The following is a 25089-nucleotide window of genomic DNA, read 5'->3' as shown; positions in this document are numbered from 1 at the left end:
TTTCAGGAGATCTCCCGTTTGGATGTGCTGTGAACTGGGGGAGCAGATCTTACGAAGTCATGGCAACATGAGCAGAAACTAAGTTCCAGAAGCCCAAATGCAAAGTAATTAACAGCAACTTGGTGCTTATGAAGTCCAGTGCTCCACTTTTGTAGTGTTGAGCACGTGGTGATCAGCAGACAGCTGAATATGTAGTGTATTAAATCTTCTGATGGAGAAAATGAAGAAAAAGCTGAACAGTAGCAGGCTGGGAATGCCAGCTTTTATTTAAAGTGGAAAAAACAGTGTTGAAAACTGGCTTTAAGTAGCTAACAAACTTTGTGGTTTTCTAGTAATGATTTAAGTAGTCATGAATTACTGAAATAATTTATCCTACAAAACAAGTAGCTGCACTAGAGTGCTGCTGCAACAGTAGTAACTGTGCCAGCTGAGCACATTAATTAACTCTGTCCTTGAAAACATTACTGTATGCTCATGCAAAAATGAGCAAGTTAGTAGAGTGTGAACGTTGCCTTAGTAAGAGGAAACAAAACTGGGGAACATCCCTTTCAAATGCCAAGGACAGCAGCCATTTAATCTCTCCACATGCATGACTTTTTAAAAAATAGTTAAGGATAGCACTTCATTCCTTTCCTTTGAGAAGGGAATCGCTAACTCAGGAGTTTCTGGTAGACCAAAAGCTCAACACGAGCCAGCAGTGCGTGCCTGCAGCCCAGAAGGGCAACTGCACCCTGGGCTGCATCAGCAGAGGGGTGGGCAGCAGGGAGGGAGGGGATCGTGCCCCTCTGCTCTGCCCTCCTGAGGCCCCACCTGGAGCCCTGCGTCCAGCTCTGGGCCCCCAGCACCAGGAGGATGTGGGGCTGGTGGAGCGGGGCCAGAGGAGGCCACGAAGATGCCCAGAGGGCTGGAGCACCTCTCCTGGGCAGGAAGGCTGAGAGAGATGGGGGTGGTCAGCCTGGAGAGGAGAAGGCTCCAGGGGGACCTCAGTGCAGCTTGTCAGTACTTGAAGGGGGCTTCTAAAAATGATAGAGAGCAACTTTTTTGCTTGGTCAGATGACAGGATGAGGGGCAATGGTTTTAAACTGAAAGAAGGGAGGTTTAGACTAGAGGTTAGGAGGAAATGCCATTCTGTGATTACCATTACCATGTTAAATAATTAGTCTGCACTTTTCCTTTTTGCATTCCGGCTAATGTTACCAAATTTCCTGTTCCTCATGTCCTACTAACCTTTAATTGTTTGAATAAACTGGGCCATATTTAATACTATTGGTCTTCTGAATCTTATTTAGCGGTAGTAAACTGAATTTTAATGAGTCTTTTAGGGTTTCCCCCGCCCCATCTCAAAGTCTTTGCAGATAGCTTGTATGTTAGTAACAGGACACTTCAAATCAGGGCAGTTTTCCAGGTACAATAACACAGCCCTAGAAAAGTGTGACATTTTTGTTCATCACTAATCAAATGTATGTGTAATCGGCCTCAAATTAGTAGAACACTTTAATTGTCCAGATCCATACAGAAAATAGTGTAAAGTAGTTTACTGTTAATATAGAGAAGCGTTACACATGTTTTCAAAGAGTACTCAGACTCTGCTAGTTCAATCCAGGGAAAGGCAGAAAAGAACTTTATTATTTCTGGGAGAATCTTATTTCAGTCCAGTAATTAGAATCCAGGGTCATCTGTTGCTCACTTACTGCTTTCTGATACTGCAATAGTGTGCATGCCAGATCAAGGTTTTCTCCGAAAGAATCCATGCACTTATTGATTCAATGAGAAAATCATCTTGTGAATGACATTCTCCAGCTTGGAGGCACACTAATTAGAACAAGATGTCAAATGATTACACACGTAATGTTCTTGGACTGGTGCTTATAGTGTATACAGGAGTGTGTGTATATAAAGAGGGTATTTTTTGCTCTTCCAAATGGAAATAGTACTTAGTTCTTGCTAATCCTAATTAATGTTGCTCTATTTTTTTTTCCATATCAAACAGATTTCCAGTCTTTGATATACATCTGCATAGTGAGTTGCATAGGTGCCCCTCCACTATCAGTGATAAAATGCCTTGAACACGTCAGACATTGGAATACGAGCAGAATGTTGTGACTGGCCAAATGACTACTGCTGTTTCTCTTTTCAGAAAACCTTTTCTTTTTTTGTATTTCAGGTGATATTTGAATCTGTCTCTTTGAAAGGACATCCAGGGTACATAGCTGTGGATGAAGTCAGAGTTCTTGCCCATCCATGCAGTGAGCATTCTTTGTTTTTCTAACTCTATCAGTGTGTTATATACCAGGCTTTGCAGTCTCAAGTTGTGATATACCCAATTCATTGAGCTCTAAGATTTCTTTTTATGTCCCCTGAGACACGTGATGACAATCAGCCTTTCACAACTGCTTAACTTACCAAGTTGTGCAAAAAGCAAAACTGAGTCTGTAGTTAGTGCCTGAATGTCTGGAAGTTTCTATTCCTATACTGCCACAAGAACACAGAACTCTTGATTGTTTTGTTATTTCTGAATCATACTGGTGTAGAAAAAGATTTAAAAAGTTTTGGATAATGCCCTGTGTGGTTGACTTAACAAACAAACAAAAAAAAAGAAATCAAATTGGTTCAGTATTTCCTTAATAAAGGACATATCCCAAAGGTATCTCTCGAAAGAAATGTTAAACCCACTCAGCATCTGCATGAGGATATTAAAAATAAATCTCATTCAGACTTGCACAAGAGTGAAAACTAATGCAGGTTGATTGCACTGTTCAAAAGTATTTGGGTTATGTTGCTTCTATAGTGGTTACATTATGCCCAGCTTACATTTTTCATACTTAGGCCTTAAATCTCTACGTTGTGGCATGATTTTTTTTGATTTCTCTGTGCATGCACAGTGAGGCTTGAGGACTTCTGCATGTCTATATTGTGTCTGTAGTACATAGCCCCTTCTAAAGATTTTAAACAGCTTTCATGTTCTTTAGTGAGTTTAGACGTGTCTCCTTCAAATACCTTAATGTTCTTAAAAGTAATCTGTAATTACCCCATGTCTTTTAATGCTCAAATTATTAACTGTTACGTAGCATACTAAAATGCACTTTTGGGGTGATACTTTGATTTATTAGATTATGTTTACATTTGTTTATATTTTGGTGCTGCAAATTCAACATTTCCGAGTAGTCTGGTGTCGTTTGGAAAGGTAGCCCACCACCCTGCCACTTCAGTGCTTTACAGCCCCTTTCACTAGCTTGTAGTTTCAGCAAATCAGCAGTGGCTGCTCACAACAAAATCATGTAGATTGTATCAATGGGGTGAATAGACTTTTTTTCTTGCAGTACAGAATTTCAAAGAATAGCTACCATTTAGCGTGACAGACATGGATGGCTCTGCTCAAGTTTAACAGGACATTTTTGATAACTGCAATATGGTTAATTGCTGTTTAACTAAATTATATTTGTATTTACCATGTGCTCATTGCTCAGGCCTTTGGGTGCATTTACTTCATTAAGAAATCCTTACAATCTGTGTTGACCAGATGTTGCTGATAACTGGCAGCATCCAAACAAATCCCCCAAATGATGCGCATGTATTCCGCTGCATAGCGGGTGGTGACTGATCCCTTTACTGGGAAAGAGGCCACTGAACCAACTGTGTGGCAAAGCCCAGACAAGGTTATGGGATCAAAAAAATAGCAACAAAAAGACCCCTGCTTAGTGAAGTATTTAAACTGATGTTTAAATCAGTGTCTGCAGGTATATGCAAGTCCCTCTAGAAAACTGAGCGCAACCTTGTTGACCCCAAAGTGGGGTGATTCGAACTGTAACCACTGCATTTCCAGTCAGTTTGCAACCTGCATAGTACAGAGCTCCCCACAGGCTGCGAGTTCTCTGCAGTCCTTGTAAATGCCTCTCCTGTCCCATTGCCAGCGTTGCCTTTGTTGTTCAGCAGCGACAGCCACCAGGGCAAATGTCACCAGGGCGTGTTCTGTCACTTGTACAGGCGTTGCCCCTTGCGTTCATTTTACAGTTGTTACAACTCAAAACACAGGAACCACGGAGCTGCTGGTGAGCATGGGTGTGTGACTTGAAATCATTGGTGTTATTTTTTCATTTCTGCTTCACCTTCATAGATAAGTGTACTGCTCACACTTAGGTAGCAGTTTAATAAAAAATAAGATAAATAATAATAACAATAATAAAATAAAATAAAATAATAAAAAAAAAACACAACAGAAGATGTGCCTAATTACACCACAGAGATGGAGGAAAATGCCAAGATGGTGCTGCTGCTTCGAAATCCCAAGAAGGGAAGCAGTGGAGTATCCACTGCCACTGTGCTAAAGGCTCGCTGTGTGTGAGCAAGGTGGGGGGGGACAGCCGGGTGCCCTGGACACGGGCAGACCCGAGGGATGTGGGGGGTTTGGGGCTGGGGGGGCTGTGCTTACCCAGGCCGCACGGTGCCCGCTTTGGAGCCTGCATGTACCTACACACCTTCGCCTGGGGGTGGGAATTACTCGTATTGGCCTGCACATATCACACAGTACATCCCATCCATCACCCAAAGGTAGTTTTCCAGTGAACTCAGAGACACGTTTCTGGCCCCAAGAAAGCACGAAGTACAGAATCGCTGCGTTTCTGCAGCCTGTGTGCTGGAGGTGTCAGCAAACGGAGTGCAGGGAGAACACCATATGGAAACTAGATAAAAACCTTCAGCATAGTGTACAGTCTTCATGTGCCTGTAGTGAACACCTACCCGCATGCCAAGCCTCATATATGCTTGGGCACAGATGTCCATACCCTCTCAAAGTTACTTATTTCCAATAGAAGAATATAGGGTAGGATGTGTTATGAAATTTTGTATCTCTCTGGTGGCTAATCGTATTAGGAAATTCAAAGATGAGTTGAAAAGGATTGACCTTTAGTGTCCTACAAGACTCTGTGTGTCTTACTAAAAGTATTTAATTGGAGCACAAACTTTCTTCCAAAGCCATGCAAGCACTAAGGTCATTTTGAAGTGTCAGATTCACCACTGCTTTTTTTTTTTTTTCTTGTAAGTTCTTTTTTTTTTTTTTTTTTAACTTAAGTAGATGAGTGGTGTTTAGTCAAAAAAATCTTTTTGATCTTTTTCCTTTGTCAACACATGTATATTTAATATTGATGATATTGCCACTTTGGTATCAGTGCTTTAATATTGAACTAATACTGAATTTAATGACAGCAAAAAATTACATTGTTCTTAACTAATATGGTGATAAAATACTATCACTAATACCAATATTTCATTTAATATCAATGATTTTATATCAATGACTTTGTTATTCTAAAGTTCTAGGATGTAGTTGACAGTCAAAAAAAGTAAAAAGGGAAAAAAGGCACTTAGGAGAATTTGGTTTGGGTCAGTCATGCTTGACAACCTCAGAAACCTTTGGTTTCTTTTTGACCTTTATAAAAACACAATTTTCAAAAGAATTTACTCAATTACTCTTCATAGCAAGGAGTAAGAAATTGTTTTGATGACCGTGAACTTGTGATCTGACAGTCTATGTTTTCAGATGTGCCAGAGCTCTGTACTGGTATCTTGGGCTGTTTTGTGTAAGCTCACCCACCTTGCTCTGCAGGGAATAGTCAGGTACTGAAGGACAGCTTCATTTTACTAAATTGCCTGGTCAAGGATAGGCCTTAATGCTTTGCTGGGTGTTTATGTCAGTATTGCTGTAACAGTCGGTTGCTGCCTTGCTCTACCCTTCCTATCCTTTGCATCTTTTGTTAGGAAAAGCACCGCATTTCCTACGGCTGCAGAACGTGGAGGTTAACGTGGGACAGAACGCGACGTTCCAGTGCATTGCTGGGGGGAAGTGGTCGCAGCATGACAAACTCTGGCTCCAGGTAAGGTGATGCAGTGTTTTCGAGTAAAAGAAGTAGATGGAGGACAACTAGGTGGTGAGGCAAAATGTTATCACTGAGATCTTTTGAGAACTGCTTTAAAGTGTTTCCAGATGGGAGTCTAAGGTGACAAAATACAGAATCATGCTACAGAAGATGGAAAAAGTGGCCAGTTACTGCAAAACTTTAGTTTCAAACAAATCTGTGCACACCTGTAAGCACTCAGCCATAAAACAGAAAAGACAGAGCAAGTGGAGAAGTTCCTCATTCGTGCTTAATTTGCGGTCATCTTCCCCCTTGCCCTCCAAAAGTGTCATTGGCAAGGGCTGAGGGCAGTAAGTTAAGATGGAAACCTACCATAAGGTCTGAGATAGTTATCTGGTTGATAAAAATAGGCAAAAATCATTTTGTGTACTGCCTTTGTTTCTTCCTCTCAGTTTCCCTTAGCTGTGTTGATAGCAGATTGTTTCTTCTAGTTGCTCAATAAAAGATGAAAGCATTCGCTCTCTTAATACCTATATTTTCATCCTGCCAGCTGGACTTGAAAGACGGTGTAGTACTATTCATGTAGGTATAGTAAATGTAAGAACTGTTTTTCAGTTCTAGACTTAGAAGTGGAACACTTCTAGCAAACTGGAAGGGTGGAGTACTGTTTCCCAGTGAAGAACAAGGTTATTTCTTCTGCCCATTCAAGTGCTTGGCTGTGGAGAGTCCCAGCACTAACATGTTCTATACATAGAGTTCTTCTAGAAACTTTAAAAATAAGGGAGCTCTCATAGTTGTCTACACTTCTGCACCGTGAAACACCTAATGTCCCAAACAAGGATTCTGTTACTGCATGCACCGTGCATGTGCATAGGGCTGACACTTTCAAAATGCTGAAGCCAGTCAACAGTTTTTATTCACAGCTCAGAATGATGTGATGGAGGACCAGATTTAGCAAGAATGTGCCTTAAGGACTTTCAGTCCTTAAGTAGGATTTAAACACACGTCTTTTCTTAAATTACTGTTCTGACGGCAAAATTCAGTTCATTTACGGCAAAATTCAGTTCATTTTTTTCTTTCCTTTTTTTTTTGGTGCTTAGTAAAACAAACAAAAAGCCCCCAGTCAAACAAGAAAAAACACCACAACTGCAACATCATCAGTGACAGACCCTTATCATAGTTGCTATGGTATTTGTGGTGATATGTTACGGATTTTCTCCAATTCTTTTATTGGTTTGAGACTTTTTAATAAACTTTCTTTTTTTTTTTAAATAACAATTTCAATTCTAGTCCAAATGCTAGGAGCTGAATCAGTTTGCCTAATACTAAGAATTAAAATTAATGCTGGGAAGGAGATTGTGTTGGTTAGAAATGTGGTTGGCATTATCTAGAAATGACTTGACAGTCATTTTAACTGTACTCCTATCACAGCCATTATCCTAAAAATTATCTTTTAATCTGAAATTTATTAACCTGTGTTATACTTCTAGCATCCACTGAGGTATATCCACTGAGATATATTTTGGCTTATTTTATATCTCTTGAGTTCTTTCCATGAAATGTTTCCTCAGTTATGATTAGATGCATGTAAAAACACTTCTGATCTGAAGCAGTATGAACCTTTTCCCGAGAGAAGCAGGGGTTTGGGAGGAAACCATTGTTGCTACTGGGGACTTGTTTTCCATATTTTAAAACTGAAGTATTTAATGAAAATAGCCTTGGAAATACCTCCCAAAATTGATTACTGGAAATTGGCAAAATGGCAGTGTATTTTCCTCTGAGCCTCCTAATAAACTAGGCCAACTGAACAAATTCAGGTGTTTATGCTGATTTCTAGTTAATTCATCATCTGTCACTCTTCCAGTTGGGAAAATGTAGTCTGGCATTGGCAGGGAGAGATTTTTTGAGGAGTGTTGCAGGTACAAGGATTTCTGCTCATCCAATTCATTTATTTAAATTGCTTTGGAAACAAAGTTTTACACCTGAAAATGCCAGGTTTATAAAATCTGTTGATTTCGTAGCATTTCTGTAGATGTACAAAACCTGTTCATTTGTAGTATTTTCATGTCCTAGCTAAGCCTTTGGATATGCTCTGCACAAATTCAGTCTGAACTGTCACTCTCCAGACTTTTCTGTATATATATAACACATCAAATGCACAAAAACATTTCAAAATTTAAGTAGACATGAAAACTTAAACAAATATACTTGTAAGGATACTTAAGCACGTTAGTTCACAAAGTCCAAAGCCCTGTACATATTGCAGGGGCATGACTAGCAGTGTTGCCCTGAAAAATCGTGCTTATATAAAAAGTAACCTAGAGTAGTGTGAACATGGAGGTTTGAACAATTTTAATAGTAACAAAGAGTGAATGATCTGTGTGCCTTTTGACAGATGTTATTTTTGTCTGCCTTCACAGCAGTGGAATGGACGGGACACAGCATTAATGGTCACTCGAGTCGTCAACCATAGACGTTTTTCTGCTACTGTCAGTGTTGCTGACACCTCTCAACGCAGTATCAGCAAGTACCGATGTGTCATTCGTTCAGATGGTGGATCTGGAGTTTCAAATTATGCAGAATTAATAGTGAAAGGTAGGTTGCATTAAAACAGCAAGTTTATGTAAGATGAGTATTTCCTCCCACATGGCAACTGCATATAAGATTTGACATCCTATTGGACCTTCCTCTTTCATTCATATTAAATTCAAGTAGGAGAAAAGGGTAAGAGAGACAAGAATTTCAGTCATTTTCTTAAAACAAGTGTTTGAATCAAAACTTCACCCAGATGTTGCCCTCTTCGTAAGCTATTGTAGTAACACATGGTAGCTATGGATACTTTTAATGCAGTCAGCTGAACAGTTTAACTGTCAGTCAGCTTCATCTGCCTTCCTTTACAGTTTATCAGGCATAAATAATCCTGTGATGGAGCATTGCATGTCAAATGAGTCTGCTCAGGGCTGCTGGGAGTAAATGGTGGGGGATGAGTCTGCTCATGTCTTAAAATACACAGCAGAGACATCAGTAGTTCTTGGAGGAAGCTTAGAGTTTTTAGCTCTGTTATTTACTGTGTTTCAAGAGGTGATACTGTGCCTACGTTTGCAAGGTGGTACTTGCTTAAGAGCTTCCACGAGGCATGTAGTGAGGTGTTATTTACTGTGCTACTTTTTTAATCTTACTTTGAGCTTCACCACAGGGATGTTCTCTGCCTCTTAGGAGAAGCGAGCAGAAGGTGGCAAAGTCACCCCAAGAGTGCTTCATTCTGTATTTGGGGTGGGGGTGACTTGGGGTGGAAGGAAGTTGAAGTACAGCTCTGCTCATGGAGCATAATTTTACTGATCCAAATGTTTTAATTTTCTATGAAAAAGGACTTTTGCAGAAACAAGATCACTTTCATCCACTATTTCACTTCCTGCTAATTTACTCTGGCACTTGATGATCGATATGCTAATGCCTTCACAGTGCCTTAAATATCAAGTGTTGAATGTTGTAGATACTCAGACTACACAGATCATGAAGAGAATGTTCACATTAGATGCCAAGTGCTTTTAATTCCCACTGGATGATCTTGCATTTTATTTGTTCAAATATGGAGAAATTAATTCACAATTAAAAAGGAACTGAGTTGCCAGGAGTGGCGTATCTAGTGTTGTATCATTGCTAAGTAGAGGAGATCTTCCAGAACAACCAAATATCAGAATATGCAGAGTTGGGCACGTGCCTGACACTTCCATGTTTAACAGTATGAGAAGGATTAAAATGGAAGAGTGAGTTATAAAAATGAATGGTTGGACATGCAACACGAGGCATCGATAGATTTGTTGCTGAAGTACCCAGGCAGGCACCTAGCCAGAAGAAACTTCAGGAGAGTAGTGTTGTTCTGGGAAGGTACACTCCTCTGCTCCAGGGTAGTAAGCAGGAAAAGTTAAGTGGTTCATTTGAGGTTAGCTTGATGCAGCACTGTGAAACTCTGGGATTGCATGGATGAGTACTTCTAGTCTGACTAATTTTAGTGTGGATAATAGCAAATTTGTAATGCATGCACACAGGCTGAAATGAGAGCAAATTGGAATTGTCTACTTCTGAAGAGATGTTTATGGAATTGCAGTAATGTACTTGGGTATACATTAAATTAGTCTGTAATTGAAGTTTTGCTCAATTGATAGTCCTGTCCCTAAACCTACTAAATCCAAGCTGATACTCTGCCTTGCATGCTTTTGCTTAGTCAGTTGAACATAAAATCATATGGGATTTCTTCAACAAAGGTTAAGGTTTAAAAAAGGATCAGTGTATCTTTTTCATGTAAAGATCTGTTTGCTTCCCTAGGCATAAGATATTTTATTATAGAAATGAGAAAGTGATTCACATTTCTCAATATTGCGTGATTGATATTTGGTGGGTACAGAAAGAGAAATTTTCCTTTGAAATACATCGTGTTCTAGTTCTGCACCCTAAATCAGAACAGCAGGTACCTCTTCCAGCAAATAAAATGATCGGTGAAATTAACCCCCCTACCACCCAGTCCTCTCCTTACATGTTTGTGTGGACATGTTTGTTAATGTATTATTGTAATTAGCGGAAATCTTACACAAAAGATGATAACTTTATTTGCTTTAAATTGTTGCAGTGTATTTACTGGTAGGTGATACCTTTGTACTACTGAGAATGCTTTTCTGTAGAGCTATTCACTGTCTATGCTAATGCCTTTCTGACTATGTTACAAGGCTTGTGTAAATGACAATACGTTTATTCTTCTCTCTGCACTTTAGAATCATAATAGTAAAGCCAGAGAAACCTATCATTTCCATCCATACACCTTACCACCCTTTGGTGTGCCTGTGGAAATAGCTCTTCTCTATTTCTTATCTCTCACTGTTGCACATATAGTAATTTAATACAATTGTGTATAGGGCAGTTTTCAAAAAATCCAGTGCTGCTACATTTTGCTGTACTGATCGAATGGAATGCTTCTTGTCTGTAATTTGGTAAAGTAAAAAAGTAAGTCTGCGTGGCAGTCATTCGTATTCTGAAATAAGTGTATGTTTTGCTTGTGTAAAGATTGTCTAAAATACTGTGAAATTGGCCAGAATCTGATCTGTATTAATGATATAATTTGAGTGTCCTTCCAGGAAACTTGTCCCCGCGTAACAGTGTAAATAACATTTTAAACTGTGTCTATACAGCAGTTTGTTTGCTATTTATTTCTTTTTATCCTCACTGATTTCAGATATTCTGAGTGCCCAGATTAATTACTGAATGGATGGTTGGAAATCTATAATCTATTTATCACAAACCATTTTTCTGCTCTTTTTGCTCTCCAGAAAGTCCCTCAAAATTTTGTTGCTACCTGATGAAATTTTGTTTAGACTGATGGCATTTTCCTAAAATCTGTTCTGCTGCAACAGGCGTTGGAATATGCAACAAAGCCCCTCTGCGGACCTCCTAGGATATGTTCTAGTACTCTTCAGTTCTTCCTTAGCTGCTTTTCAAAGTGTTTGTTTAGTCAACACTGACGAAACACAGTCTGCCTCTTAACTGAGGGGCTTTCTGTAATCCTTGTGGTATTTGGGACAGCTTGTCTTTCATCAGTTGCTTTTTTCTTGAGGTTTTTAGACGTGAAGCTGATACCTTCAGAGACACCAGAGGGAGAGGTGGTTTCATTTTCCAGAATTGCTTACTATTTTTTCTCTAGTTCTTTTCTGGTGCGATGCTTGTCACTGTAATTGCACCGTCTATTTATTAACTCACTGGGTACACCGTGAAAACTGCTCTAGTGCTCATAGTACACCCTGGAATTAAAAAAAAAAAGAAAAGAAAAGCAAAAAAAAGCTGTCAAGCTATCAGATATCAGAGCTTAAATATTCAAGTGTGAAAAGCATGCTAAATAATTACACATTAAAAAAAATCTGTATGGTTAGGCTGCTCCAGAATGCAGTACGCCACACAAACTCCTGGTTAGCAATCGTAAGGCAGACTTGACCTCTACAGGTATTTTGACCTGTCTCAGTATTGTTGTGTCTGGAATACCTTCAGTTACTTTTTAAACACTGGGAAGAACTTCTAGGAGAAAGAACTTCCTATAGCTTAAAAGAAGAAAGTAGTAAAAACATCTGACTTGTACAGCTGAGACCACTGTTGGGCTGGAGCTGGCCCTAGAAGTGTTACATGAGGCCATCCATAGGTCTGCTTAGGTAAAAGAAGTGGAGTGTAGGTGTGAAAGTCTGGTGTATGGTGTTACACGTCTGCTCTAGAGTAGAGACTGTGTCTGGGATGAAAATATAATCACCTTCCACATACTTGCTAAGGTTGATGGCAAACTCCGTGGTCTTTCACTTTGCATGAAACAGTTATCAGGAGGGGTGGTAGATGTTCAAGATTCTTCAAAACTTTTTATTTTCTTGATGTTTTCTTTGTTGTTGTTGTTATTTTCTTGCTCAGCACATGTATGGTTCTATACCCCAGGGTATCTGTGTGAAATATACTTAAAAGTAACATCCTTGCCATCGCAGGGTAATACAGCAGCTCTTGTCCTGGTGGTATTTCAGCCCCTAGGCTGAGGGTGCAGGTAGGAGAGGTACCACAGCCTCACAGCTGTCCTGCCATGGGGGTGGCTGGAATGCGAGCCCAGTCCCTCACTTGGAGCCATCTAGGAGATAAGCTTATCCATGGTCAGAAATATATGGATTTTAGATCTTGCTGTTAAAAATATTTTTCTAGTATACATAATAAGTTCAGATAGCAATTTTCATGCCTCACAGCTATTTATCAGGCTCATCCAGACTGCAAAAGTTGCTGGGTAGATTTGAATTTGTCTGCCTGAGTAATGCGCGTTAATCAAGGTCCTCAAAGTTATCACCTTGTGAACAGGAAGAAGTCTCTTGCTGGCACTGCCAACGGTATCAGTAAAGCTGTGATTACAAGGATCTCCCTCAGGCTGCGCGCTATCTCTCTCTCTCTTTTCCAGTTTGCACAACTAGATTGTCTGCAGAATTTACGTGTGCTGCGCCAGGAGAAGTTAGGTGTAGGTTTGGTAAGGTGTGCAGTGATATTGCTGCTCTGAACCCTTGACTAGCACAGAGGGGTTTTGCCCATGTCAACCATTCAGGAAGGTTTTGCTGGCTTGGAAATAACAGAGCATGGGAGGATGGCTTTGTGATTGTAGGGTGCCTGAAAGAGCTGCCTCCATTCCTTTATTTCTTTGTAATCACACTGATACAGAGCGTAATGCTCACTTCCTTGGTGTCCACATCTGACTAGTAATTACTCAAACTCTTTGTTGTTCTAACTGCCTCATTCATTGTCATCTGCTGGCTATTGCTTTAACTCAGCTGTGAGCATCAGCTGGGGGTGTGGTGAGAAAATAGGAGATGGGATTTCAAACACTCATTCCCTCTCACCAAGAGCTTTACCTTCCCTTCGCCTTCTTTCACTCCAACTTAGTGTTGTTGTCTTGAGAACAGAGAGATGAGGACAAAGCCATTGTTTCACAGAAGCTGGCAGTTAGGAAGAATGATGTGCCTTCTTTCAAAAGGAAACATTTCCTTCTTCTGTTCAATGTCCAAAATAGAACTGGGAAATGAAGCCTTATCCTTGAGAAGTGATTGATGTGCCATTTGTAGGCTGGATCCCATTTTCAGAGCTGCACACCTGCAATGTGCATGTATTCCTTGTTTCTCATGCTTGCATTAGCCAAGGAGGAATAAATTAGAAAAGGTGTTCCCAGGAAGAACGCAAATCCGCAGTTGGGATACAAGGGAAGTTCATAAACTAATAGTTAGGTGTCAATTTTTTCCTAATTTGGAATATTTGTTTCTTCAGTAGCCTTCTGTTTCTATGCCAAACAAGCAGGGAGTGCTGTGTAAAAGTTTATCTTCATTGCAGCCACTTGGGAAATTAATATGGCTTTCCTGTCACACCACTGAGTTTCAGAGATTGTTTGAAAGATTAATAATGTGTGTGTGCGTGTGTATATATATTTGTTTATTTTTTTGGTTTATCTTCCTTACAAAGGCAAATGTAAGCCCAGGGTTCAGTTTTATCCTGACTGAAGCTCTACCTGAGTCTGGTAGAGAGGCAGGCAAGGGATGAAGTTGCTTGGGCTGTGTGATGTTGCTCATGATGTATATATCAAGTTCTTTATCAAATACAAGATATAAATACGCTAATAAATGAGAAAGTATTCAAAATATAACAAAACAAACAAAAAAATCTTTTTGAAGGGAAAGAACCTGAGTAAATATCTTTGTTTCCCAAGAATGGTGTCATGGAAAGCTGTTTCCTCTTTCCTGTTTGTGAGGGCAGAGTCTTGCCCACTTTGTCCTGTACTTTCCTACATCCATTCCTAAGGGAGGAGAAGGAACCTCCAAAGAACAAAAATACTGAAATGAAAAGCACTGCTGGGTGTAGACCTTCTCAGCTCTCTAGACTCCTTTGGCTTTTCGTGACTTCTCCATGAATTCATCTTATAGGGTGCACCTCTGTAGAAAGGAAGATAAGCCATGTGCTCTTGTCTGCAATTCTGAGAAGTGTCTTCTCCACCAGACAATATAACGGAGATGCCTAAATAATACCTAAATAATAAAATGCCTAAATAATTTATATAAGATTTTGGTCTTTCGATGAAAGATGTAATCTAAAAATTTGTGGAAATAAGATGTTATTTATTGGTTGCTATTCCAGGTAGTCATATCTACCTATTAACCTCTATTTTAGAGGAAGTTCCTGACAAACAACGCAGCTGGTAGAAGTAGGGAGGCTGGCAAATGCAAATAAATGTGTTTGAGCCTCCCTTGGTTTACACTCCTGTTTGAAAAGTACGGACAGGGTGATTTCATACATTTCATGCTGCCTTACTTCTTGGAGGAAGATAGCAGTAACGTGACTTTCTAGCATATTGCAGCTGGGATGCAGAGTATTTGAGTTGTCCAGTTTTCCCTGCTGGTGGCTTCCTTTGTTCTGTAGTATTTCTTTGTTGGGCTGCAGGGTCTTGCAAGTACCATTTTTTTTCTTTTCTTTTCTTTTTTTGTGATGAAAGAAAGGAATAGTGGTTACTTGGCCAATATTGTTTCTCCTTGCCATTAGCTTTCTCACATGCTTACCAAACATAGTCAAAAACCAGAATTATCACTTTGTTACTTGTTCTTCAACCTGTGATGCTGTTGCTAGTAGGGTTTGATCCTGCTGGATTCTGGCTGTGGCTCGTGTTCTGTGATCAGAACATTCAGCTTTTGCAATGTCTAGTTAAAATTATCAGAAAAAAGTAATGCAATGCACAGAAATTAATTCAGGAGTGCTGATACCAGAAACAAACATCAAATGCTAAGGGCATATCCCAAATGCCTTTGCTAACTGAAAGCTTTCTCCAAGTGGATAGCTTGGCAGCTCGGATCACCAGATGTGTGCCACTGCAAAATGTAGTTGGCAGCTTTTCATTGTTCTTCCTTTCTGATGTACAACTTTTCATACGAGTCAAGTGCTCATTATGCCATGTGACATTACTATTCAAAATAACACCTATTTTTTGCTTATGACTCAGCTAAAAGATTTATCAGAGAAGTTTGAGTCACGTACATTGTTAACTCTCTCCTGGGCATCTTTCTTCTGCCTGTTTAGTTGTAGAGAGTTACTGATGGGCTTCCAAACCTCGTGGTGAATGGAACCTATTCTTAACTTGCCCACTCGGGGGGGTGGGGTGTGTGTGCTAAAAAGTAGTGCTTTACTTAATACGAAATGTGGGTGAGGATTTCTTAGTAGGCAAGGATGGTCATTCATGTGAAAGCCTGCAAGAATAAACCGGCTAAACAAAGTGTTTACAACACAGTGAGCCCTATAGATCTGTGGACACAAGTGACTGAGACCAAGATGATTGGAGCTTTAGAGAATTGTGGTGCTGGACATACCGTGTAAAGAAGCATAGTTACTGATCTCTTTCAGAAATGCAGTGGTTACTGCAGCTAATGGGCTTTCTGCAAAAATAGTATATTTGTTATTGGACACCTGAATTAAGGAGTTCAAAATCACCTGTGCAAGTGACAGTTTCCTCTCCGGAGCACAGTGCCAGTGAATTCCCCAGCTGTCTTTGCCCTGATTTAGGCTTTACTCTGTTGGCAGCGTGGTTTGAATCCACTCAGTTGCAGTCGGCCTTCTTGGGATGCATGGAGGAGTATTTGCCCAGCTTTCTTTTCAAAAAAAACAAGTTCACAAGCCAAAATACAGAACAGTTAGAAACGCATTGTTTCTCAGTGCTAAAGATGACCTTTACATTAACTTTTTTTTTCCCACTTAGCTTTTTCTCCTTTGTGCACCTACAACCACCTTTGGTTGTGTTGAGGTGGAAGCCTTTCTTAAAAACTATCTTCCACGTGCATGCTGAACCTTCCTGTGGACTTCCAGGTCTACATGCAATACGTGCCTTTCTACCTGCTTTTCTTTAGGCATGCTGCAACTGTTCTCCTGTGTGGGCACTTTTAAACTCCTCTGCTGGGTTGGAGGTGGGCATTTACAAGCCGAAGCTGTCCTTCTGAGGTACAGAAGCCTGCGAGTTTTGTTTGAAGGAGTGGAGGACCCTGTAAAGGCTGAATAGTTGAGTTCAGAGCTAAGGGTGTTTGCATTGCGCTGTCTCCCTTCAACTTCAAAGCTAGGAGTTCACAAAAGTCTTCGGAAGTCTGTTAGCTGTGCTGAATGGAGGCCACTCAGCAAACATGTGCCAGGTATTGAGGTAAATGGGGTTTTTAAAGTTTGCAGAGTATTTACCTCTGGATGATGGAGCTGAACTGCTTTGCTTTCAAAGTCAGTAGAACTGAACCCCAGGGAAAAGCTGGGTGTTGGTTTTGCATTTGTCCTATCTGAATTAAAGGATTAAAGAGCGTTTTTCAGTGTTAGGGAAAGAATGCAAGAAAATAGCCGAAGTTGCAGTTTTGAATTGAATTTTTGCAGTCCTTCTTCACTTTTGCTCAGAAAAGTTCTTCAATTGGGCAACTGATTTCCCAGCATCCAGTGTAGCTGTCAGGAGAGGAAATGCAGTTCTCAGATAATTACCACCCCAAAATGTGTTGTACTGCTTTCTAGCTTTAATCTAATGTGTTAACCTTCTGCCATGACTTAACACCACCACTTGTTCCCCTCTCACTGGTGCTGGGATGCTTGTTCACATCACATCCTCACTGTTACCCGTGTCTTTGACTTTGAGAGAAGGTTTTAGACCTAGGAGCAGAAACCTGCTGAGCATCAGTTAAATAGGATGATTACAGCAAGTCCTGACACTATTGTAATCATTACCCTACTAATTTGAAGGAGGTGGGGGGTGGGGGTGGGGGTGGATACACCTCTCCAGAATCTGTGCTGGTCCTCTTTCTTCCTTTCCTTTTCTTCACTGAGATTTCTCTCCAGAGCATCTCTTCTTTCCCTTCCCCTCCCACCCTCCCTCTCTCTCTCTCTCTCAGCAGGAAACTTCACATCAGTCTGTGTTTATATGCGAGGAAGATGCAAATAGCTGCAAGACTTAGGCTATCTGTCTTTGGATCCTATAAATCAGTCTTTGCATATGCTTTACTGTCCTATTTATTAGCCTGCAGCTAATACTGAATTACATGACAGACTACAACTTACAAACGGCTTGTTCCCTCAGCAGGATACAGACACAAATTAAAATGGGTTGCTTATTTCCTTAATTTTCTCTTTTCCTTCCTTCATATGATGGCAAATGTTCCTTTTGTTACTTCTGCTGCATCTGAGATTTCAACTGGCCCTTGTGACCAGTGCTGAAAATATCATATTGCCTCTTAATCAGCAATGTGGTATTATTCAGTCTTTTGTCTCAGACTGCTCACTAAATAACAGTTTGTCAGTATTTTCAATGATTTTGAGGATCAAACTCTCAACATAAGCACTCCTGTGCTTGCTCTTGCATTGGTTTCTACCATCAGTCTTCTGTTTAACTCAGTCCTGCCACTTTGTTCCACTTAGTGTGTCTTGCCAAATCATTTACTTTTGTTTGTCTTATGTCAAGGAAGTGGTATTTTAGGGTTGACAAGAAATTTTGGTAACTTATATTTCTTGCAAAATGGCTAGGCCGTTTGGAGCGAGCAGCAGTCGTGCTTAGCTTGTGGAAAGTTGTGTGATTGCTGTAGTCACTAACTGCCATGCTCTCGAGAGCCAAAATCTTGTTTGTGGGCAAGTATTTTGTTTAAACTTCTGTGTATCTAAAAAAGAGAAGTCCTAAACCAGTGCAATGTTTTTAGAGTAATTTCTTTTTCAGGTTATAAAATTGGGGATATTCACATGATGCTAATATTAAATGACATATTTATAGCTTTGTGTGTGATTCTTAATTTTGTAAATGGCCTCTGACAATTGTGTGCTCTGTTTATTTTCTGCCAACTAAGAAAGGGCAGGACTACGTTAAAAGTTGTATGGATCAGATGTCGTGTGTTGAAGGCGGACAGGGCTTTGCTATCTAGAACTGGATTGCACACCGACAATAATGAGGAAAAATATGTTCTTTCTTACCAAGATATAACCTTTTCACTACATTCATGGTCCTCTCAAAAGCTTTGCCAATTGGATTTAATTTAGCATTAGTTAACACTACATTTATTCGAAGAGTCTGAGGAAACTCAATGCAATATAGAATAATCCTCAAATTTTCCATAATTCCTTTTCCTGTCTCCTCCTTGGAATCCCTCTACTGTTATAGTCTTTGCAGTGGGATTATTGGCAGGGGGGATCTTTATATTCTTTATTAAAACTTTGATAGTTTCAGCAGGAACTAGACTGTTTCCTTTTTCAAGAATTACTTTCAAACTGGAAGATCTTATTTTTTTGCATACCTCATCTCCAGGTATAACAGTTCTGTAGTCATAAGAAAACTTTGTCATTTTTCATATCTCTCATGTCACTTGGAATTGTAATGATAGAAACAATATTTAACATTATTTGACCTTCGACAACATGCAAATCATAGAATTTACAGGTCACTCGTGCATCCTGTGCAATACCATATGCATAAAGCAGAATTGTTTTTAAAAGAGATTGATCGAGATTGAAAGTGTTTAAATGGCAGAGAATTTTACCATCCTTAGGTAAGCTCTTTCAACACTTAATTACCTTCACTGCTTAGTGTCTATACCTTGTTCTAGTCAATGCTTCCAGCTTTTGCATCTGACCATCAGATCTTAAGTCTTTCTGCTAAATACAATAGATCTTAAAGTATCGAATGTTTTGTCCTTGTGTGGAAACTTGTATTGACCACGATCTTGGCTTTGATTAACTTAAAAGAAGTGGTATTGTCTGTGACCCTCTTGCCCTGATAGCTATGAACTAGTGTATGCAGTGGGGACCGGTACCTTGTCTAGGAGGTAGATTTCCTGGATAATTAGCTGGATGCTTAGAAGTTTTTCAGGATTCCTGGTGTTTTTCTCTGCATTTATGTGCCTTAAGCCTGAAAGGAATAAAGAAGGTTTTTTTTTGTGAGCATTTGTGAGCAATCTGTCACCAGTAACTAGGTGAAATGGTAGTTAGCCTGGCCATGATGGAAGATGAAATGCATCTACTGCTGGAATAAACAAGGCTCAGGTCTTGTTTGGAACCGGCTCTCCCACCGTTTTCCTTTTTGCAGGAGCACTGTGTGATGGTTTCAATCCTCCTGAATTTCTGTCAGGCACTGGAATGCTATTTGTGGAAATACCAAAACCTATCACCTACCATTACAGCTATCACAGGGAACAGCGCTCCATGAAGATATTGGAATTTCTAGCATTTATTGTGGCCTCAGAATGCATTTTGTAGGAAAGAGAAAGAATTGATCTTTCAGTGTAATACTTTGGAGTCTCTCGTGGGGAACAACCTAAATAAAGAAACATGTTTTGAGGCTGAGCTTGAAGCTGAAAGTAAGCAGATGTGTAGCCCAGGTGAGGTGAAGGAAGAAGAGTGCGGTGATCTGCAGGGTATTCCGAAATTCTGTATATTACAAAAACGAAAAAATGATAAGTATTGAGTGGTGAAGAAATATTAATCTTGTTTTCAGATGACTTAAAAGGATAACACACACTTCTGGCATGCCTGCTTATTACATCAGCTTACCAGGAGCAGTGATGATATTATTTGGTGCACTAAATAGTGTAGGGGGGTTGTGTGTGGGGAGGGTGGATTTTGGCACAAGTCCATTGGGGCATTTTGGGTGGGAAGGGAGAGGGGAAGGTTCCCAGCCAGGGTAATACCTTCCTGGTCATTGCAGACATCATAAAGAGATCTGTGCTGATGGAGCGGTCAGACCAAGGGAGCAGAGGCAGTGCGATTATGTCACCTTCTGTGCAAGGTGCTGAAAGGAACACAAGCATGTCAGAAAATCTTAAGGTTAACAGTGAGCTTAAAGGGCTTCTCTTGCTAACTTTAGAAAAAAACTGTAAGACATGCAGAATCCAGCCTTGGGCTGGTCTTGGAGAACTCGGGGTTTGTATGAGCATTAAATACTGCTTGCTCACTGCAGAAATTAATAACTAATTTTTTTTTTTTTTTTTTTTTTTTACAGCTAAAACTTACTGGTGCATAGCAAAGACTCTCTTTTTATCAATAAAGTTTTACTTCTCCTGCTCAAAACTCAGTACGTTAGCAGCCCTAGCTTTTTTCTTCCAAATTTGATTTGAAAGTTTCAAGCAAAGACTTAAAAACTGACCTTTAATATGGTTTTGTTTTTCTTTTCTTTTTTCCTGTAGCTCACAATGCTACTTGCTTTTAGGTGAGGTGGAATGTCTCTAGCTGTTATAGCTAGAAGACAGTCAAATGGAGCAAAACTGAGGGGAAGGAACAGAGCAGATGTATTTACTTGAAAAATACAACTTAGTATTCACTCTCCAAGCTGGCTTGTCTAGGAAATGGCTTGAATTTTCTACAGAAACAGCATATGAATTAGCATATGCATAACTTGGAATGTCTGTGACCTCCAAAGGCATGCAAAACACTTCAGAAAAAAAGAATTATAAGATACGTGATTTGCTCAACTCTATGAAGTCTAAGCAACCTCAGTGCTGTCTTTACTCAGGGACTGTTGAGTTTTCTTTAGGAGCCTGCACCAACCTCTGGGGCTTTCTGTGGCGAGGGTTGTTCCTAAGTTTTGGCAGAGGATTGCGTCTCTGCTTCAAAAGCACTGCAGCACTAATGAATGGCAGTGACGGATCGGATTCCTCTGAAAAGAGAGGTCTCAGCAAGAAGCAGTAAGTGGTGTGGAGGCAAGTACTTCAGCAGTGGACTAGCTGCTTATCTGGGTAAGGGCTTCCGCAATGATGCTGGCAGGAACCACAGGGAAACAAATTGTCCCACTCAAAGCATGAGCAGAGGATCACACGAGAGCATGAAAAAATGACTTCTGAAATTTAAAATGATATAGTTAGTGAGATATTCTAGATGACAATTATTTCAAGTGGTTTGTGTATGCTAAATTAGCAACCGTCAGTATTTACTGCATTCACTGCACGTATGCTGTAGTGTATGCTATCTACCTGCTTAAAAATAAAAAAGGACTTCTCTGTCCTAGGTACATCCATTGTACATCTTTTGGTCAGTTTGTACGTTTTTATATGCACCTGCTACTTCTCTGTCTTGTTAGCTGCTCTCTAGAGCAGCAACTCAAGTGACAGGCCATAATGTTATCCACTCATCGACATGTCTGTCCCCATCAAAATGTTATGCTGCAGGTAAGGTGATAATTTTCCTTACATCAATCAAAATTTTGTCAGCAAGATCAGACAAATGGCCCTCTGGTTTCTGCAAGGTATATTTATCCTGTTTCCAATCTGAACAAAGAAAAATACAGTAGGTAATTCTGGTAGACCCGAATGGAGCAAATGACTAATAATTGGCAAATAAGGCACTTGAGTTGCTAGGGTTACTCCAAAATAGCAGAGGTTTATTTACAAGTACAGAAGTGCAGTTCCTTGTATGGGACTGCTCTGTTGATACCCCTTGCTTTAGATGTGTTTCTGCAAAAAGCAAAAGCTGAAAGTGACTTTATTTCAAAACAAGTAATAAGAATATAGTACACAAAATGCTCTTTTATTTTTGTTCCTCTGTTAAATGAGATTTGGGCACTGCTAAGCAAAGTTTGGTGTCAGATTTGTAAGGTTACAGGCTCTGATGTGTTCTTTCTGTTACAGTTTGTGTCCAACAAACTGATGTTCCAGGCAGTCCTATCACAAATTGAGACAAGTTCCGCTTGTTACTGGATATGCAAGATACTGTATTGCTATCCATGGGGAGAAATGACTCAACTTTTATGATCAAATGATGATTCAGTAGTGCTTTGCATCAACATGTCTGAGTTTAAAAAAAAAAAAAAAAAAAAAAAAATGAAAAGGGAAAAAACAAAACCCAAACAATATATTAGTACAAAGTATGAGAGAATCTAACCTACAGCTGTTGATAGCTACATGTGTTCTTTTTGCCCTGTCTACTGCTGCAGATTCCATCCTGATTTGCTCATCCTAGATGTTCATTTTAGTCATCTAACCTTAAAAGTCTTGGCTGCGTGGTGTACAGATTAGCCAGTGGAGGTATGCGTGTCAGGGAGGAGAACACTGAATTCACTTCAGGTGCTTTTCTCCCAGACATTACCTAGTGATTATACCTTTGTACAAGGTATGTAGTAACTAGAGACCTAGGCAGTTCGGTGTTTGTTTTTAGCTGCATATTTCCTGACACTTCTTATGAATCTGGTCTGGGTGGCAGATACTACTTCCAAATTCCTTACGTGTCACCAGTGGATGTACGCTGCACTTCAAGAACTTCTGTGCTTTTAGGCTCCTTAAAGAATCATAGATTGGCCTGGGCTGGGAGGGACCTCGAGGATCATCTGGTTCCAACCCCCTGCCATAGGCAGGTTTTTTAAAGGAAAAATATTTTTTTTTGTTTTGATTTTTGAAAGAAATATTCCACATGCACAGTAGTGAATCAGATTGAGTATTTGCTAGACCTTCATAAACAGATGGAGACAGGAGATAAGCTTTCAAACTCCAAATGCTTACTGTAATTTTGTGGTGTTTGTAATTCTGGGAAGCTTTCAAAGAGAAATTTGGTTGTTAGTTGACAATAGGTGGCATTCAGTCACCAGAGGTGAGTTACCTAAACCTGAGCAGACCGGATCTTTCTCTCGAAGGCTTCAAAGGCATCTGCTTTTCACAATTAGCTGTATAAGTGACTGAGGCACTTGCTCTTTGAGGCCATTGCATTAGACCTCAAAAACGCATCCTCAAGGATGCTGTAGTGCATAGCACTTAATGTGCATGTTATTTCTAAAGTGGCTGTAGCTGTATGCCACAGCAAGCTTAAAATAGTCTCTGTATTAGGACAGGGGATGCCATCATCCAGGAGTACAGGCATAGGTACAGATCTCACTCTGCCTTTTATCACATGTGTAAAAGTGAGCATTTACCCTACTGCAGATCTGAGCCTGTATTTGTTAACGTTCATGAAAAACTGAACCCAGGGGACTTTAAGATGGTATCTGACTAAATGGCTGTGCTTGGGGCCCTGAGGCTAATGGCATAAAATGTGGCAGTGTATTAGGATCACTTACCTGAAATAATACCTCAAACAATTTATATGTTAAATGAGTTGTCACATATCTTGCTAGGGTCTGCAGCCTGCTTTTCATTATATGCGTTATTATATTCTGTTTGGAACCGTCCCTTGGGGGGAAAAAGAAGTATTCAGTAAAACCCCGCTGGGTTCAATTTTCAGGAAAATTAACAAATGCAAACTTAATTAGAGTAATAAAATTGTGAAGGATGGGGTGTGGTTAATATTGCATGAAATAAAAACCCAAGAAGAAAAGGAAAACAGAATTTGGTAGTAATGCATATTTGGATTCATCCCCAAGTCCTAACAAGTGTGTTGTTGGAATCTACGCAGCTTCCTCTGTGATCCTAGAAAGTTAATCCGCTGTGGCAGGTATACACATTTATTTTCTGTTTAAATACACCATTTAACACCTGTCTGCCCCTGCCTCCCCCTCCATGCTCTCATTTATGTACGCTATCCTGTTACGGTGAGAAAACTCACTTTTCATTTAGTTATATCGAATTCATTTGCACTAATGGCTGTTTTAGGATGAGGCCTAGGTGGATGGTGGAGGACTTGGCAGTTGAGAAGTGGTCGGCTTCTACCATCTGCAGGAGTGTTGGCCATTCCTAGCTCTGTGTGGGGCTCTACATGTATATGCACTTAAGTCCACCTCTCTTCCTTGTATTCTGCATGTCCAGCAGAACCTGAGCTTTCCACATTACTTACCTTCCTTCTGTACCTCTCCTCCATCCCCCGGCTCTTCCTGCTTCACTCTGCTTTGGTCCTGTTCCTGTATCCTGACAAGGAAGGCACAGCTCTGTTGGGCGTTCTGAACTACATGGATGAGACTTGGAGCCGGGACTCCTTGATGCCCTTAGGAAGGAATGAGGCTGCTTAGATACATGTAGTCACACCGACCTACAGCAAGGAAAAATCAGGCTGTCTCCTGTCCCTAGCCACAACGTCTGTGAAAATAAACCCTTGTATTTTTACTGGAATCACTTCTATTGCAGAAGTTCCTGTGGAGTGGGAGTGCTCAAAGGAGATGTTTGCTAGATTAATATTGCTGCTTGTTGGAGTCACTGCACCGGCCATCCACAGGCTAATCCTGCCGGGCTGGAAGAAGGTTTGAATTGTCCAGCCTCTCCAAGTGAAAGGCAAGCAGATCGTTAGCATAGTGACTGGGATGTCTATGTTCACATTAGTTATGGGCAATTAGCATTTCATTTTCCAATTGAATAAACGATTTCAAATCCAATTAGTCAACGATAGCCTTTCCTGTTCTTTAAATACAGCCTTAGGGAGTGCTGATTTCAGGCGGGTTAAAGTTCATTTTTAGTAAGGTCAGCAAGAATGTTGTTTGTTTTAGTGCAAGAAGCCTTACTGTTGAATAGTTAAAAAGGAAGAAAAAAGCACTTGAAAACAGCTTTTTTTCTTTGTGGATTTTTTGAGGGAAAAGAAAAAACGTGAAGTAAATACCACTGCCATCTGTTTCGTATAGGAAATTTTAGGTTGTGAATGTCATTGCAAAAGCTGAAAAATTAAAAATGAAGTCATTTTGGAGTGTTTTTGTTTTGTTTCGTTGATTTGATTGCATTGAGCCAGATACTTTTTTTTTTTTTTTCTAAGAGCCTGCACCAAATCCCAAATCTGTGTGTTTGTGTGAGAAGTGCTTTGAAAAAGC

At 40.0% G+C, this 25089-nt stretch overlaps 1 protein-coding gene across 5 annotated transcripts in view; it reads left to right on the top strand.

The window, feature by feature from the left end:
- PTPRT (protein tyrosine phosphatase receptor type T) overlaps positions 1-25089 on the top strand; it is a 573321-nt gene that overhangs the window by 292341 nt on the left and 255891 nt on the right. For all 5 annotated transcript variants that reach the window (XM_084537660.1, XM_084537664.1, XM_084537663.1 and 2 more), the window contains 3 exons: positions 2165-2246; positions 5755-5870; positions 8273-8447. In XM_084537660.1, the coding sequence (XP_084393786.1) occupies positions 2165-2246; positions 5755-5870; positions 8273-8447 (373 nt within the window). The remainder of the gene's footprint in view (positions 1-2164; positions 2247-5754; positions 5871-8272; positions 8448-25089) is intronic.

Source organism: Aythya ferina, assembly GCF_964211825.1.
Source record: "Aythya ferina genome assembly, chromosome: 16".
Lineage (NCBI taxonomy): Eukaryota > Metazoa > Chordata > Aves > Anseriformes > Anatidae > Aythya > Aythya ferina.
This window is presented reverse-complemented; position numbering and strand designations above follow the sequence as displayed.